This window comes from Esox lucius, chromosome 14 (assembly GCF_011004845.1).
Source record: "Esox lucius isolate fEsoLuc1 chromosome 14, fEsoLuc1.pri, whole genome shotgun sequence".
Classification (NCBI taxonomy): domain Eukaryota; kingdom Metazoa; phylum Chordata; class Actinopteri; order Esociformes; family Esocidae; genus Esox; species Esox lucius.
This window is the reverse complement of record NC_047582.1, coordinates 6,606,929-6,625,602: the sequence shown is the minus strand read 5'-3', so window position 1 is coordinate 6,625,602 and position 18,674 is coordinate 6,606,929. Positions and strand designations below refer to the sequence as shown.

The window sequence follows — 18,674 nt, the reverse complement described above, 5'->3', positions numbered from 1 at the left end:
TCCCTTAGAGGCCTCAGGTTTTAGTGGATATTCAGCCTGGCAAGGACGGTGGGGTCCCTTAGGTGTAACCCAGTTTTTTTCCCCTGAAATCAATATTATATTACAACCAATAATAGGACCGGATTTTTTAAACAAATGCAGCACACGTCTTCCCAGAGTAAATACACAAACAATACTTTCAAAATGTTCATCATTAGTGAAGTATTGATGACATAATTTTTAGATGTTGAAATATACATATAAATGTATAGATACACATTTACAAAATGCATTTCATTTCGCTGTCACCAATATACTCTAACATACTGTAGCAACATTAGTAAGACCACCACTCGCCCCTGTGAAACAGATATCCCTGTTTGGAGTGGCGGTCAGCACACTTGCCTTAGAAGCCAAACATCACGGGTTTGAGACATGATGACCTGCCAAGTGTTACGTTTTTAACCTGATGTACTGTCTCTGTCGGCGATTCAGATTAAAAAGGACGTCAACGTGCAGGTTCCGCCTATGACCCTGACCGTCATGTACCCCTACCTGTCTCCGAATAAGAACGTCCTGCTGTACCTGACCACAGTTACCACTTCAAAGGTAAACCGCCCCTCCCCCGGGCTTCTGTACCATTCTGTCAGCACCTCGACACGGGGTTCCTCCGCAGAACCGTAGTGCCGATTGAGCGTGATCCGTTGATTGATCGCTTCCGTCTCCTGCAGGACGTGATGTGCAACACCAGGGACTTGATTAACCCTTTAAAGATCAACCCCAATAACGTCCACGCTGTCAAAATCAAAAAGGAGACCCTTGGTGACTATCTGGTGGTGAGTCAACACTACAGCGTGTGTTGTTGAGAACTGCTTTACATTGTGAGTGTCAGTCTTTCAGTGGGTACTTCCTTTGCAGGGCTGCAAGAACAACCCATGTAATTCATTCGAGTGCGCTGTCCCTCACGTTAATAACAGCCAAGTGAACATCACGTTCAGGGTCTGGAAGCCCACCTTCATAAAAGTGAGTAGGGCGAGCAATACTTCTCGTGTGTTTCACTGATGCACGTTTTTATATCAATTGTTTGACAGATTGATGGATGAACTGGCATATGAATTGAATTCCCCTTCGACCCACAGGCTGAGTTCTCTAATCTTTATATGACGGTCCATGCCACTCTCAAGAACCTGAAAGACGATCTGTTTCTGTTGAATGCCAACGACATCACCAGAGAGGTGAGTGCGACCATCCAGTTCTTTTCCAGGCGGTTTTGTTTGCTTGTTGTCCGTTACTTGTACTTGTTAGGCAGGTGACACTGCTGTTTGCATCTCAGGTGAAGGTCCAGGTGTCTAAAGAGGCCCTGGGGGGGATTCCGTGGTGGATCATTTTAATCAGTATTCTGATAGGACTACTCATCCTGTCTTTGGTCATCTTCGGCTTATGGAAGGTAAGTGTGTGTTCACATTCACAGGTTCACAACGTTGTCTTTTCGGTAATTGTTCATAAAAAAACATTTTTTAAATGAGCAGCATAAAACGTTTCACTTTTCTTTATAATATTTTTTCTTACAAATCAAAGGGAAAAGCAAAACAAGACTGAAAGAAACCAAACAGAAACAGGAGAGAATATATAAGCATCCTTCACCACGTTGGCAACGTTTATTCAGTTACAGTTTGAATCTTCCCCAATACAATAGCATAGGCTTGGATTATAAAGAGGTTGAACATGGTTGTGACCATATCGGAAAAAAATCATATATACATATATGATATATAAAAAGGTGAACTAAAACTTAAAACTTGGATGTGATGTGTGGTTGTTGCATTCACTTTTTTCTTATCTGCTCCACCAGGCTGGCTTCTTTAAGAGAAAATCCATAGCAGACATGGAGAAGGAGGACATGAAGGATTAACTCTTCCCACTCCCAGCAGGTCTGTCTATGCCCCACTGACTAACTTCCAGTAGTATTATCAGACATTTGGAGGAGATACCGTAGGAAAACACAGATTCCCTCAGCCTATCACCGGTTCCTCACCAACCTGTGGACCTGAACGTCGTGGCTGTCAAACGACGGCAGCCTTTTTGTAGCCCGCCTATGAAAACTACGGACTACCAGCCATGGTAACATGCTTGGACTGTGATTCTGGGAACAGAGAGGCTTGGGGAAATAATTGAGCTTGTACACTGAGGTCTTTCGTCTATTCAATTGAAAGCACTACAACCTGGGCATAAAGGATCTACACCAGAAGAAACCTCGGAAACCTTAAAGGATGTTTGCACCCTGAACCCGACCTTATCATACGACACCCCGATTCCATGGTTTGATGTCACAGGACAAAACTTTCTCAGGTTTTCTTGAAGCAACTTCCCAAAGTCACCAAAAAACCTCAGATTATGGCATTACACCAAAGTTGCTTAATACCCTTTTCAGTCATATGAACTGTGGTTTATCGGAAGCGTTTTGGTTACATTAGAATTGTATATCCATCAGGGCACATTGTGGCTTTTAAATGCAGACGCAAACGACACCTTACTATAGCTGTATTGTACGTGCGGAAAAGGTCCTCTGGTAAACTCTTGTGGATTTACTTAAACAGTCTGCGATGGGTTATACACTTGTAATATAGTTGTTTGATATTTTTAAGGAAACACTGTAAAGTTTGAACAAATACCACATTTCCTTCTGTATGTCATCTTCTAAAACATAGCATTACTTACAGTTTGGCACATTCCTTATCCTCCAAGCAGAATATTTGCTTTTGACTCACTGTTGTTTTCACAAAAGCGTATTTCTAGTACAAGTGCAATCTGTAAGTTAAATTTGTATTTGATTTGATGTTCTCAGAGTATTGAAAGAGTCTATGTGTGGTAGATTAAAAAGATGATGCTTTAAGTGTTCCTTTTAAAAAGCATAATCTCTTCAATCTACCACATACTCCCCTTCAGAAATTGTGTACCCACTAATCAAAAGAAGAGGGGATGCAAAGAACAGAAGCAGCAGATGCAATTAGCTTCTTACAAATGCAACATCTTTCCCCCCCATCTTGTTGATATTTCATCTTGTTGCCACATGGGGGCAGATAACTTACAGAGAGCACATTTACGTATTTAGAAAGTCGTTGGATTGTACTGTAAATGTAAAGCTTGTACATAAACAGTTTTGTTTTTAAAAGATGACTATAATTTAAGGTAGGACGGAAATATTTCCAGCATGCATCAAGAAGGCCCTAAACGTTAGTAGTGTAGAAAATGAGCAGGTCCAACATCTCTCAGGTCACATATGACGCAGGAGGATGGTTATAGGTTTCTCATGAATACTATGTCGTATGTGGAGCCTCGGCATCATCTAAATTAGATCAAGTATTTTGAAATAAAATACTGTTTAAAACATTATGCAAATATGTAAATATTGGTCATATATGATGAACAAAATGTAAATGTTTGAGAAATGTGTATTGGATTCAGATGCATTTTGCATCCATCCGCTATGTTTTCAGTATTTTGATGCTTTCCCATTTGTTGTTGTGGAAATTGATTTGTGAGGTGGCTGAGACATGCAGTATTGCAGAACGCCTCTCAGCGGAGTGTAACTTGATTCCTGATGTTCTTATCTGTAAGAACCCCCGAACAAAGAGTCGATTGTCATGAAGAAGTACAAACTCTTGAAACTGGGCGATTGTCCGTCACATACCAAGGGTGATAGCGAGCTAAAAGAAAAAGAACCCCCTTTGTAAAATTGAGAGACAAGACATTTCTTATAAGTAGGAGGGCTTGCAATGCAAATCACCAGCAGCTTATGCCCAAACCTTAGACTCTTTGAATGACGGGTCAGTAGAGGTTTTAAATCACCCCGTCACCATCAGACACTCATGAGTAAGAGTTGCATTATCCAACTCGTTTTGTATTTATGCACCTCCACTTTTCCTCCTCCTGAATCTACCTGCATTTTGTTTCTCTGTATTTTGCACAGGCAGTCCTGTGTGACCACAGAGATGATATTGTATAATAGGAGACTTTCATCTGCTCTCCATCCACTGTTTGAAGTCATGAATAATAAACATCTGTAAGTGTTGGAAATAAATTTATCTTACCAAATTGATCCTCCATCCTGTTTCCTTCTGGAGACTTTTGCTCAGTCAAACATTCCTCTGAACAGGGTGTTGAAGATCCCTGACTCACGGATTCAGCACCTGTACTATATAGTTTGTCACAAGACATTGGTGTATCAGGTGTGATGGGAAAGTTAGGGCAAAAAGCCTCCAAACGACTGCTCCAGGAGCAGGATTGAGGATCATGAATCTATTTTGTTGGTGCACCCTGACAAAATAGGAGCCTGGCTGGGACTGCATCAGGCTGATACGCTCCAGTCCTACACACTGCTGTGAAGTTTCCATTGAATGCACTGTTTTGTCATATGGATGTATGTACACTCATGAGCACAGATTTTAAAGCATTGCACATGCTGTCAAGGATTTTATGAAACAAAAAAAGAATAAAGACATTTTTTTAATGAACACACATCGGACATTACCCGATCAGAGCAGGTGAGTGCACTTGCCTCTGTGTTTGCGTGTTTATGCTGAGGAGTCATTAATTCTCTCTCTGTTGGACAGGAAGGAAGTGAGCTACTGCAGACAGGTTGCTCATGCGTTTTGGATTACTCCACATACCATTAATCCTTTCAGCTGGATCCTGTCCACCGCCAGTGGGCAGTTAGGGAACTGCAGCCATAGTGATCCAGTTGTACACATGAGCTTCCTAGTTTTAGACTGACAGAAAAGGGAAAAGACAGCGTCCATAAAGTTTCTGTTATCTGCTTATCTTTTTAGGTGTTTGTACCCACAGAACAATAACACCAAATACGAACACAGACAGAACGCTGTGGTTTGGGGTTCATGTTTTTGACCTCTGGGAATTAATGTCCCGGGCGCGCCTCGCCCGGCACAGAAAGTACAGGGTTTTGTATGTACATTAGGAAAATGTCGATGTACACGCTAGCGGCCTACATGTCTACACTGTCACAATGCATGATTGGAATTATATATTAATAGATATTTCTTCTTTTTTTGGTCAATTTGTGATCTGGGGCTATTCACACACAGTACAATACTATTAAAACCAGGGTTGGGCAGGTTACTTTTTAAATGTAACCCATTACAGTCACAAGTTATCTGTCCACATTTGTAATCAGAAACATAACATTAATCAAACTCATTAACGTAATCTGATTACTATTACTTTTAGATTACTTTCATATTTACAGGCATTAGAAAATCACGTTTGCAATCGTTAACACCTGCATACAAACACATTTTACTAGCCATACGGAACCTGCGATTGTTAGGGTTACCAGCGATTGATTTTCAAAACATAAATGAAAGATATCAACAGTGACTATACACCTGCACTCTTAGCTTAAAGTCAAAGTCACCAGCAGCCAATGATTACCAATGAAGGCAATTGTCTGAAATGCAAAGCAGGCAGAATCTCATGGCCTACCTGTATGGATGGCAGAGATGTTCACAAGTCATTTTTTGGAAGTCCAAGTCAAGTCTCAAGTCTTTGAGCTCGAGTCCAAGTCAAGTCTCAAGTCTCTCTTGCCATCTGATCTGTCCCCAACACTGTATTGTTAAATCTTGTGAATTAAAAGCATGTCCTGTAGCTACTATCCATACAGTAGGATAACTCTATGGGGTCTACTGCAATGCAATCTGAAGAAAAACAAATTAAGAACTTTCAATTTCCTAACTGTATTTTTCTACATTTTGGTACCTGCACCAAATAATGCATGTTTTTCTGTGTTACTAACTGGCTGTAAAGCCCAACCTCATAACCCCAACAACACTTTGCAATGGTTAGCTTGTTACCTGTGACGATATATGCTAAATGTAACGTCTTTTTCACATGTTTGGGAACGAGAGCAGACTGAACTTGTGTGACAGACCACAGGAAACAGAGGGGGACAGATTAATAACACACACACATAGTCTGGGCAGGGGTGAATTAATAATAGACAAGATAGAAACCACAAGAGCAAGATGACGGTTGGGCTGCAACATACACATATAAGGTAAAGAACATGAACTGGACCAATGGCACACATGCTTGGCTACCTCCACCCCCCCGCTTTTTAGGCGTGTTTGTAGTATAAATAATACTTGTGTGACTGCTGATCTTTAGACATTGTGCGGCGACACTCTGTCTCCAGAAGCTTCTGTAATAAACGGAATATACGGTACGGTAATTGACCTGACTCCTGGTGGGTTATTCTCCTTTACATCAAACCAACTCGGGGAAGTGTTAGACTTCAACAGTGCCACACACCTTGCATGTAGCTGTTCGCTTACCGCCACTGTTTACACTCCATCAAGCCCTCGCTAGCCAAGGTGTTTTGTTGGGGCAGCGCGACGCCACCCTCCAGTCCATCGCTGCTAGCCTGAGTCAGATCTCCGCACCCTTTCCTTGCCCCTACAAGCCCTGGTGGATTCGGGAGCCGACGAGAGCTTCATCGACCAGGAGATGGTCAAACAGCTGGGGATAGGAACTGAGCCCCTAGACCGCCCTGTTAACACCAGGGGTCTTAATGGGTTGCTGTTGGCTCGGGTAACTCATGGGACGGTCATACTTCTTGTTGTCCGGTAATCACCATAAGTCACTGCGATTTCACATCCTAGACTGCCCACATACCCTGCTGGTGCTGCGGTATCCCTGGTCCCGGTCTGCCTCGCCCCCAGTAACCACAAGGCCTCTCAACTGGCGGAACCCCCTGACCTATCCTCTGTGCCTGCAGCGTATCACCACCTGGCCCAGGTGTTCAGCAAACAGCGAGCCATGTCTCTGCCTCCTCACCGCCCTTAAGACTGTGCCCTCGATCTCCTACCAGGTTTTACCTTAACGTGGTGGAGGGGTTTGAGTACCTGAGTGACCCTAGGAGCTATGTTGTCTGGGGCTATATGCCCCTGGTAGGGTCTCCCAAGGCAAACAGGTCCTAGGCGACGGGTCAGACTAAGAGCGGTTCAAAATACCCCTTAATGATGAATAATTATTTGAGTTCCGTGACGTCGCCCGGTATGGCGCAGCCGGGGCCCCACCCTGGAGCCAGGCCCGGGGTTGGGGCTCGCACGCGAGCGCCTGGTGGCCGGGCCTTTCCCCATGGGGCCCGGCCGGGCATAGCCCGAAGGAGCGACGTGGGGCCGCCTTCCCGTGGGCTCACCACCCACAGGAGGGACCATAAGGGGTCGGTGCGTAGAGGATCGGGCGGCAGTCGAAGGCAGGGGCCTAGGCAACCCGATCCCTGGACACGGAAACTAGCTCTAGGGACGTGGAACGTCACCTCGCTGGCGGGGAAGGAGCCTGAGATAGTGCGTGAGGTTGAGAGGTTCCGACTGGAGGTAGTCGGAATCACCTCTACGCACGGCTTGGGCTCTGGAACCACACTCCTTGAGAGAGGATGGACTCTTCACCACTCTGGAGTTGCCCATGGTGAGAGGCGGCGGGCTGGTGTGGGTTTGCTTATAGCTCCCCAGCTCTGCCGCCATGTGTTGGAGTTTACCCCGGTGAACGAGAGGGTCGTTTCCCTGCGCCTTCGGGTCGGGGATAGGTCTCTCACTGTTGTTTGTGCCTATGGGCCGAACGGCAGTGCAGAGTACCCGACCTTCTTGGAGTCTCTGGGAGGGGTGCTGGAAAGTGCTCCGACTGGGGACTCTATCGTTCTACTGGGGGACTTCAACGCCCACGTGGGCAACGACAGTGACACCTGGAGGGGTGTGATTGGGAGGAACGGCCCCCCTGATCTGAACCCGAGTGGTGTTCAGTTATTGGACTTCTGTGCTAGTCACAGTTTGTCCATAACGAACACCATGTTCAAGCATAAGGGTGTCCATCAGTGCACATGGCACCAGGACACCCTAGGCCGCAGGTCGATGATCGACTTTGTTGTCGTTTCATCTGACCTGCGGCCGTATGTCTTGGACACTCGGGTGAAGAGAGGGGCGGAGCTGTCAACTGATCACCACCTGGTGGTGAGCTGGATCCGATGGCGGGGGAGGAAGCTGGACAGACTCGGCAGGCCCAAGCGTACTGTAAGGGTCTGCTGGGAACGTCTGGCCGAGTCTCCTGTCAGAGAGATCTTTAACTCCCACCTCCGACAGAGCTTCGACTGGATCCCGAGGGAGGCTGGAGATATTGAGTCCGAGTGGACCATGTTCTCCACCGCCATTGTCGAAGCGGCCGTTCGGAGCTGTGGACGTAAGGTCTCCGGTGCCTGTCGAGGCGGCAATCCCCGAACCCGGTGGTGGACACCGGAAGTAAGGGATGCCGTCAAGCTGAAGAAGGAGTCCTATCAGGCCTGGTTGGCTTGTGGGACTCCTGAGGCAGCTGACGGGTACCGACAGGCCAAGCGGACTGCAGCCCGGGTGGTTGTGGAGGCAAAAACTCGGGCCTGGGAGGAGTTCGGTGAGGCCATGGAGAAGGACTATCGGCTGGCCTCGAAGAGATTCTGGCAAACCGTCCGGCGCCTCAGGAGAGGGAAACAGTGCCCTACCAACGCTGTTTACAGTAGAGGTGGCCAGCTGTTGACCTCAACTGGGGATGTCGTCGGGCGGTGGAAGGAGTACTTCGAGGATCTCCTCAATCCCGCCGTCACATCTTCCATTGAGGAAGCAGAGGATGAGGGCTCAGAGGTGGACTCGTCCATCACCCGGGCTGAAGTCACTGAGGTGGTCAAGAAACTCCTCGGTGGCAAGGCACCGGGGGTGGATGAGATCCGCCCTGAGTACCTCAAGTCTCTGGATGTTGTGGGGCTGTCTTGGTTGACACGCCTGTGCAACATCGCGTGGCGGTCGGGGACAGTGCCTTTGGGATGGCAGACCGGGGTGGTGGTCCCTCTTTTTAAGAAGGGGGACCGGAGGGTGTGTTCCAACTACAGGGGGATCACACTTCTCAGCCTCCCCGGGAAAGTCTATGCCAGGGTTCTGGAGAGGAGAATACGGCCGATAGTAGAACCTCGGATTCAGGAGGAACAGTGTGGTTTTCGTCCGGGCCGTGGAACACTGGACCAGCTCTATACCCTCTACGGGGTGTTGGAGGGTTCATGGGAGTTTGCCCAACCAATCCACATGTGTTTTGTGGATTTGGAGAAGGCATTCGACTGTGTCCCTCGCGGCATCCTGTGGAGAGTGCTTCGGGAATATGGGGTCCTGGGTCCTTTGCTAAGGGCTGTCAGGTCCCTGTACGACCGAAGCAGGAGCTTGGTCCGCATTGCCGGCAGTAAGTCAGACTTGTTCCCAGTGCATGTTGGACTCCGGCAGGGCTGCCCTTTGTCACCGGTTCTGTTCATAATTTTTATGGACAGAATTTCTAGACGCAGCCAGGGGCCGGAGGGTGTCAGGTTTGGGGACCACACGATTTCGTCTCTGCTCTTTGCAGATGATGTTCTCGTGTTGGCCTCTTCAAACCAGGACCTTCAGCATGCGCTGGGACGGTTTGCAGCCGAGTGTGAAGCGGTGGGGATGAGAATCAGTACCTCCAAATCTGAGGCCATGGTCCTCAGTCGGAAAAGGGTGGCTTGCTCACTTCAGGTTGGTGGAGAGTGCCTGCCTCAAGTGGAGGAGTTTAAGTATCTAGGGGTCTTGTTCACGAGTGAGGGAAGGATGGAACGGGAGATTGACAGACGGATCGGTGCAGCTTCTGCAGTATTGCGGTCGATGTATCGGTCTGTCGTGGTGAAGAAAGAGCTGAGCCGCAAGGCGAAGCTCTCGATTTACCGGTCAATCTACGTTCCTACTCTCACCTATGGTCATGAGCTTTGGGTCATGACCGAAAGGACAAGATCCCGGATACAGGCGGCCGAAATGAGCTTTCTCCGCAGGGTGGCTGGGCGTTCCCTTAGAGATAGGGTGAGAAGCTCGGTCACCCAGGAGGAGCTCGGAGTAGAGCCGCTGCTCCTCCACATCGAGAGGGGTCAGCTGAGGTGGCTTGGGCATCTGTTTCGGATGCCTCCGGAACGCCTTCCAGGGAAGGTGTTCCGGTCCCGTCCCACCGGGAGGAGACCCCGGGGAAGACCTAGGACACGCTGGAGGGACTATGTCTCCCGGCTGGCCTGGGAACGCCTCGGTGTCCCCCCGGAAGAGCTGGAGGAAGTGTCTGGGGAGAGGGAAGTCTGGGCATCCCTGCTTAGACTGCTGCCCCCGCGACCCGGCCCCGGATGAAGCGGAAGAAGATGATGATGATGATGATGATGAAAAGGTTCAATATTGAAGAGACCTGGTGCCACACTCTAATCAGCTAATTAACTCAAAACCCCTGCAAAGGCCTTTAAATGGTCTCTCAATGTAGTTCTGTAGGCAACACAATCATGGGGAAGACTGCTGACTTGACAGCTGTCCAAAAGACAACCATTGACACCTTGCACAAGGAGAGCAAGATACAAAAGTTCATAGCTAAAGAGGCTGGCTGTTCACAGAGCTCTGTGTCCAAGCACATTAATAGAGAGGTGAAGGTAAGGAAAAGATGTGGTAGAAAGAAAGTGTACAAGCAATAGGGATAACTGCACCCTGGAGAGGATTGTGAAACAAAACCCATTCAAAAATGTGGGGAAGATTCACAAAGAGTGGACTGCAGCTGGAGTCAGTGCTTCAAGAACCACCACGCACAGACGTATGCAAGACATGGGTTTCAGCTGTCGCATACCTTGTGTCAAGCCACTCTTGAAGCGTCAGAAGCGTCTCGCCTGGGCTGAAGACAAAAAGGACTGGACTGCTGCTGAATGGTTCAAAGTTATGTTCTCTGATGAAAGTACATTTTGCATTTCCTTTGGAAATCAAGGTCACAGAGTCTGGAGGAAGAGAGGAGAGGCACAGAATCCCTGTTGCTTGAAGTCCAGTGTAAAGTTTCCACAGTCAGTGATGATTTGGGGTGCCATGTCATCTGCTGGTGTTGGTCCACTGTGTTTTCTGAGGTCCAAGGTCAACGCAGCCGTCTACCAGGAAGTTTTAGAGCACTTCATGCTTCTTGTTGTTGAGCAACTTTATGGAGATGCAGATTTCATTTTCCAACAGGACTTGGCACCTGCACACATTGCCAAAGCTACCAGTACCTGGTTTAAGAACTATGGTATCCCTATTCTTAATTGGCCAGCAAACTCGCCTGACCTTAACCCTATAGAAAATCTATGGGGTATTGTGAAGAGGAAGATGCGATACGCCAGACCCAACAATGCAGAAGAGCTGAAGGCCACTATCAGAGCAACCTGGGCTCTCATAACACCTGAGCAGTGCCACAGACTGATCGACTCCATGCCACGCCGCATTGCTGCAGTAATTCAGGCAAAAGGAGCCCCAACTAAGTATTGAGTGCTGTACATGCTCATACTTTTCATGTTCATTCTTTTCAGTTGGCCAACATTTCTAAAAATAATTTTTTTGTATTGGTCTTAAGTAATATTCTAATTTTCAGAGATGCTTAATTTGGGATTTTCATTAGTTGTCAGTTATAATCATCACAATTAAAAGAAATAAACATTTGAAATATATCAGTCTGTGTGTAATGAATGAATATAATGTACAAGCCTCACTTTTTGATGATATTCTAATTATATGACCAGCACCTGTACAACCTCTCCCGGTCCGAGAGCCAAGCCATCTGGTCCGCGTCCGGGAAGGGAATGAGTGGAAGACGGCTTTCAACACCCCCCTGGGACATTTTGAGTATTTGGTCATGCCTTTCGGACTCACCAACGCCCCTACTGTCTTTCAGGCCCTAGTGTAGATGTAGTGATTGTATGAGTTAGTGAACTGTTATAAGCTGTTGTAACCAATGAAACAAAATATTAAATGTTTGTAATATGAGCTGAACCTGAAGGAGCAAGGAGAATAGGAAACCCTGTTCAAGCGGTTGCCGGAGAGAGAAAGATTTAGTATGTCTGTTTTGTGAGAAACAGGTCACAGGTCAGAGACACACACACATAGTCAGACAGACAAGACAGAAACCAGAAGGGGGGGGCAAGGGGATACTTGCAGTTATCCTATAAGGAATAAAACTGGGATTGGGCCAATGGCACACACTTTGTAAGTTAACGCCTCTATCTTTTTGGGCGTAGTAGAAGTATAAAAATGATGTTTTGACTGTTGATCCTTAGACATTGTGCGGCGACACGTGTCTCCAGAAGCTTCTGTAATTATGATACGGTAATTGACCTGACTCCTGGTGTTTTATTCTCCTTTCCAACAAACCAACTCGGGGAAGTGTTAGACTTCAACAATTTTGGGGGCTCGGTCCGGGATTGGAAAGAGGAGAAGGAATTCGACCTGGTCCAGACAACCTACGCGAGATTCACAAGTTCCGAGCCGGCTCATGATAAAGGTAAGCAGAGCCTGTTATTTCTAAATCTGCATATTGGCTATGAACTAAATTGTGGACCTGTGGAAAACGTATTGGGAGACTGGTTTAAATTCAGGGGGTCAGAGGAACGGTCTGTGAGTTAGAGTCTCAGTGTAAGTCGGGTTAGAGGCCCGTTACCGGTCTGTGAGTTAGAGTCTCACTGTAAGTCGGGTTAGAGGCCCGTTACCGGTGTGTGAGTTAGAGTCTCACTATAAGTCGGGTTAGAGGCCCGTTAATGGTGTGTGAGTTAGAGTCTCACTGTAACTCGGGTTAGAGGCCCGTTAATGGTCTGTGAGTTAGAGTCTCACTATAAGTCGGGTTAGAGGCCCGTTAATGGTCTGTGAGTTAGAGTCTCACTATAAGTTGGGTTAGAGGCCCGTTACCGGTGTGCGAGTTAGAGTCTCACTGTAAGTCGGGTTAGAGGCCCGTTACCGGTGTGCGAGTTAGAGTCTCACTGTAAGTCGGGTTAGAGGCCCGTTACCGGTGTGCGAGTTAGAGTCTCACTGTAAGTCGGGTTAGAGGCCCGTTACCGGTGTGTGAGTTAGAGTCTCACTGTAAGTCGGGTTAGAGGCCCGTTACCGGTGTGCGAGTTAGAGTCTCACTGTAAGTCGGGTTAGAGGCCCGTTACCGGTGTGTGAGTTAGAGTCTCACAGTAAGTCGGGTTAGAGGCCCGTTACCGGTGTGTGAGTTAGAGTCTCACTGTAAGTCGGGTTAGAGGCCCGTTAATCGTTCTAGGGTTGACTACCCTACGCCACTTCCCGACGGGGACGGTGGAGAGTTGCGAGTTAGAGTCTTGGCAACCAGTCGGGTTAGAGGCCCGAGGACTTAGGGGCACCTCGAAATACTTATTGTGCGTAAAGGTTCAGCTGGGTTAGAGGCCCAGGGAGTTCGGAACTCCCCGAATTTTTATAAGAGAACTGGGTTTAAGTCCCAAAAAGTGTTGGGTCAGTATCTAGAAGCATGTAAGGACACATGGGCCAAACTCACAGGGCACCACCCGGGGAAGGGGGGTCTGCAGCAGGAGTGGTTTAGAAGGGCGGTCTTAGAGGGACTTCCAGAGAAAATAAAAGAGGCAATGATGGCAAATCCTGACTTGCCGGGTAGTGAATCACACGTGTGGGAAAGACACATAGTGCATCATTTACAGAGGGCTAAAGATGAGGAGACAGAGAAAGACAAACAGATACAGGGACTGAAAGAGAACCTGTTGTGCTTACAGCTGGGTGAAGCCAAAGGGAGGCTCAATGAAGGGAAAAAGAAACACAGACAGATGGCAGCCCTAGGCTCAGGAGAACCTGACACACCCGATTTATCCCACATGGGCACCCCAACCTCACAGTGGCCGGGGGGCATTCACCGCACCCTATCGACCAGGGACTCCGAGGGGAGGTTATGGTAGGGGGAGGGGGCGGGGTAGAGGCAGAGGGGCTCCAGGAGTCCCATACGGAACCTGCTTTACGTGTGGTGACCCGAACCACTGGTCCAGAGAGTGCCCACAGAACACTGCAGGGGGCAGAGGATTCCCAAACCAAGGGGCAGCTCCAGTTCCCAACCCACACGCCGTCCCACCACCTAGCGCACCTGGACAATACCCACTCTCTTATGAGGGAGGGTGGGACCAGGCGTGACGGTCTACAGGGAGGGGAGGGGCCAGCGGGGGAAGGGCAGACCCTATGCTGTCCCTGAATGTCGACGGGAAGGACTTCCCCTTTCTGGTTGACACAGGTGCCACTTTTTCCACCATCACCGCCCCTCCCGCTACAGGACTACTATCCTCCAAGACAGTGGAAGTTGTGTGATAAAACTGGGGGCTAATATCTTATGTTCTCCAGATGGACTAACTGTCACGTTACCAGACGGGACATCGGCGGTGTGCGGACCTGAAACCACACGCAAAGGGCAGTACCTGGTACAACCGGTGAAGGGTGAAATAGCGGAGATATACTGGGGACTATTGATACCGGAAAAGCCGGACAAACAGGGTATTTTGTCCCAGTACTTCAAATGGAGGCCGTGGATCTCCCTCCTCGAGCCGTACTTTCCTCCGCCAGACCCCCCACATGTAACCCTATTTTATGATCGGCAGGGCGACGAGGTGTATAGAGAGGGGTTTGGGGATGTAGTGTGTGGGGACACGTGGCAGGTCGGGTCTAAATTCACATATGTAGGCCCTGAAGTGGTAGCGGCAGATGTACAGTTGACAGAGGAGCAGGATCAGTGGTACATGATGGCGGAGGAGTCCGTCCCACATGTGTCACTGGCACTGCATCCTAAACACCAAGCAAAAGACCTGGGGCCCATGGTTAAAAGGGCAGTCGAATGCACTGATTGGACACTCACTCAGGCGCCAAACGTATTGTACTCACACAGCTGTAAGACGTAAAAATGGTTAACCTGCATTGACCTGGCTAACGCTTTTTTCTGTCTCCCACTAGCAGAGGAACTTTGTGATATTTTTTCTTTCACACATAGGGGTCGGCAATGGCGGTACACGAGACTACCACAGGGGTTTGCGCTTTCCCCTGGTATATTCAACCAGGTACTGAGAGAAGCGCTGCAGGGATGCTGCCTGCCGACAGGGGTAACTTTGGTCTAGTACGTAGATGACCTGCTGCTGGCGGCCCCGACGGTGGCCGCCTGCATCCAAGCTACAATGACGGTCCTCACCAGACTGGCAGAGAAAGGGTTCAAGGTGTCAAAAGAAAAGCTACAGCTGGTAAGGACGCAGGTCTCCTTTCTGGGCAGAGTAATCTTGCAGAAGGGAGCGGGGCTTTCCCTTTGTATTCAGAGGACCCTTGGGGATATCAGTGTATGTTAGCTCTTACACATAGCGCTTCCCCTGTGAATTGCACCACCCTGGCAAGGGTGTTTCCTCCGATAGCTAACGACACCAGGACGGGGCCGTTCACTCCCCATAAAGGGGGAGGGGGATATACCTGTTTCCACTTCACCAGTCAGAAACCTGTGGTAAACGTTGGCGAGATCCCCTTGCAGTGGTGTAATGTTACGATTCAGAGCAGATCTATTATCGGACCCTGGGCCCGGTCTGGCCTGTATTACTATTGTGGGGGCACCCGACTCCTGGTAAGAATCCCAACAGGCACCCAGGGGGTATGTGCGATGGTACGGTTAGCAGCACCCTTAGTGCTGATAGGTGACCGAGTTAAAGCACTCCAGGCAAAAAAGAGCGATGCCCTTACTCAGCGCCGGCATTAGACATGTAATAGGCCGTCGTTCACGTGATACATTCGACCTCACTGTGGACTCCCCAACTTATATAGATGCGATAGGGGTCCCTAGAGGGGTCCCCAAAGAATTTAAACTCGCAGACCAAGTCGCGGCCGGATTTGAAAATATTCCTATCCTGTCCGCTTTGTTCCCCGTCACTCCAAACAAGAATGTAGACCGCATTAACTATGTACATTATAATGTCTTACGTCTCTCTAATTTGACACGTGACGCGGTGGAGGGCCTGTCAGAACAGTTGGGCCCCACCTCGTTGATGGCGGTGCAAAATCGCATAGCCCTCGATATGTTATTGGCAGAGAAGGGCGGGGTGTGTGCGATGTTTGGGGACATGTGTTGTACTTTCATTCCTAACAATACAGCTCCGGACGGATCGGTTGCTAAGGCGCTGCAGGGCCTTAGGACTCTCTCGCAAACTATGCACGAGCATTCTGGGATAGATAATCCGCTGGAGGAATGGCTGACCTCGATGTTTGGCCAGTGGAGAGGTTTGATAATGTCTGTTCTTTTATCGCTTTCTACATTTGGTGCTATAATGGTTACTTGTGGGTGTTGTTGTATCCCATGCATAAGAGGGCTTGCCATGAGAGTGATCTCTACAGCCATTGAGAAGGCTCCAGGATCGCCATCAGGGATGCTGATGCCTCTACTGGAGCAGCATGACCCGGGAGAACTGGAGCTTGGCGAATAGGGGTGATCTCTCTGGGGAGAGATCAAAAGGGGGAATTGTAGATGTAGTGATTGTATGAGTTAGTGAACTGTTATAAGCTGTTGTAACCAATGAAACAAAATATTAAATGTTTGTAATATGAGCTGAAACTGAAGGAGCAAGTAGGAGAATAGGAAACCCTGTTCAAGCGGTTGCCGGGGAGAGAAAGATTTAGTATGTCTGTTTTGTGAGAAACAGGTCACAGGTCAGAGACACACACACATAGTCGGACAGACAAGACAGAAACCAGAAGGGGGGGGGCAAGGGGATACTTGCAGTTATCCTATAAGGAATAAAACTGGGATTGGGCCAATGGCACACACTTTGTAAGTTAACGCCTCTATCTTTTTGGGCGTAGTAGAAGTATAAAAATGATGTTTTGACTGTTGATCCTTAGACATTGTGAGGCGACACGTGTCTCCAGAAGCTTCTGTAATAAATGGACATATGATACGGTAATTGACCTGACTCCTGGTGTTTTATTCTCCTTTCCAACAAACCAACTCGGGGAAGTGTTAGACTTCAACACTAGTTAACGGCGTCCTCCGCGACATGATCAATCGTTTAGTTTTTGTTTACCTGGATGACATTTTGATTTACTCCCGTTCCCTTGTGGAGCACAAACAACACGTGTGCCAGGTGCTACAACGCCTCCTCGAGAACCGGCTTTTTGTTAGGGGCGAGAAGTACGAGTTCCATGTTCCATCCGTCTCATTCCGGGGTTACATCATCGCCGCTGGGCAGGTGAAGATGGACCCTGCCAAGGTGGCAGCAGTGACGGATTGGCCAACCTGAAACAGTTGCAGCGTTTCCTTGGCTTCGCTAAGGCAGAGCTAACTCCCGGGCTCGACGTTTCAGTGAGTGTGCTCTGAAATTTAGAGTTTCCCTTGACACACAATACACAGGCAGATACACGCACCCGCTCCGCTGCGGTCTAATAAACGAGCAAACGATAGGGAGAGAGGGATTGATTAATCTTTTTATGCACTAAATATGTCGAAACAACAGCACCATAAAATAGGGTGACTAGACGTCGCGGTTTGCCCGGGATTGTCCTGCTTTCTAGCTAGGTGTCCCGGATCCCGACAAATATCTGTAAAAAACTAAAATGTCCCGGTTTTCGACATTCACTACCAAATTGTCCCGGTTTCACCAAAATACTGTAATGTTTCCACATACGAGTCGGAGCCAAACAAGCAAAGCAACAGTCTTAAGGAGCAGAAAAACACACGATAGTGAAAACAGTAACAAACTGGGCCTGCTCCCCTGCTCCACCGACCACAAACACGCACGATGACCGACATGCGTGCATGAGCGCATACCACGCATGTCGGTCAGCTTATTAGCCCACCGCACATATTTCAATTTCAATAACAGCAAAAAGGCCGGGTTTACTCAATCATCACTGCATCTTTCGTAGCTTATATTTGCAGAAGAGTCATGCAGAAGACCCAATACAGGCACAGCCAGCCGCACACATAAATAAAGCCGTACGCATCCTCACACTGTATTCATACTTGCACACGTTGTATAAGTAATGTAGTCACCACTGTAGTGACAATATCTAAATAAGGCTGAACTTGTTTTCTGGGCTAAAAATAACGGTGTGAATCTTAGAGAGATTGGTGATTGTTAGACCGAGTGTCTGCAGGTTTTCGCTCTCACCTTGTACTTAATTGACTAATTAGGTCAATAATTAGTTCTACCCCCACCTGGTTGTTTAGGTCTGAACTGGGAACCAATTTAAAGGAAAACCCAAAAACCTGCAGACACATGGCCCTCTGTGGAACCGGTTTGAGACCTCTGTGTTAGACATTTCTTTACTTCGACCACTCAATTCAATAAAATACATTTATAACCTTCACCAGCCTTCATTTTTGCTGCATTGCATTACAGGTCACACTTTATGTTAGCTAGCAGTTAGCTGACCAACGGTGTGGTAATTATTCCTTGTACCTAATCTTTTTCAATTGAAGAAATCCAAAAGTAATCATAAAAGTATCTGTAATCCAATTACAAATTTGTGTTGGTAATGTAACTGATTACAGTTACTGATTCTTTGTAATGTAATAGATTATTTGGTAATCCGTTACTCTCCAACTCTGATTATAACTACAGAATAAATATGTGTTCTTATCCCATTTTATGTATGATTTTATGAATATGCAAATAATTAGCATAGGCTAGCCTACATATTCTAATTATCTGTAGTAATAATCTGACATTAAAAAATGTTTGCCCAGTTATTCACAAAAGCAGCCTTTATGGGAGAGTGGCAAAAAGAAAGCCACTCACATCAAACCTCAGCTAATATTGCCCGAAAGCATGTGGAAGACTCTGAAACCAAGTGAAAGAATAGAGC

General features: G+C 47.7%; 1 protein-coding gene across 1 annotated transcript in view; it reads left to right on the top strand.

The window, feature by feature from the left end:
• itga1 (integrin, alpha 1) overlaps positions 1 to 4,493 on the top strand; it is a 51,846-nt gene extending 47,353 nt beyond the window's left edge. Inside the window, 6 exon segments of the mRNA XM_010898295.3 lie at positions 475 to 588; positions 711 to 815; positions 898 to 1,002; positions 1,119 to 1,214; positions 1,313 to 1,426; positions 1,832 to 4,493. Coding sequence (XP_010896597.2) covers positions 475 to 588; positions 711 to 815; positions 898 to 1,002; positions 1,119 to 1,214; positions 1,313 to 1,426; positions 1,832 to 1,891 — 594 coding nt within the window. The 3' untranslated portion in view covers positions 1,892 to 4,493.
• Positions 4,494 to 18,674: the final 14,181 nt, after the last annotated feature.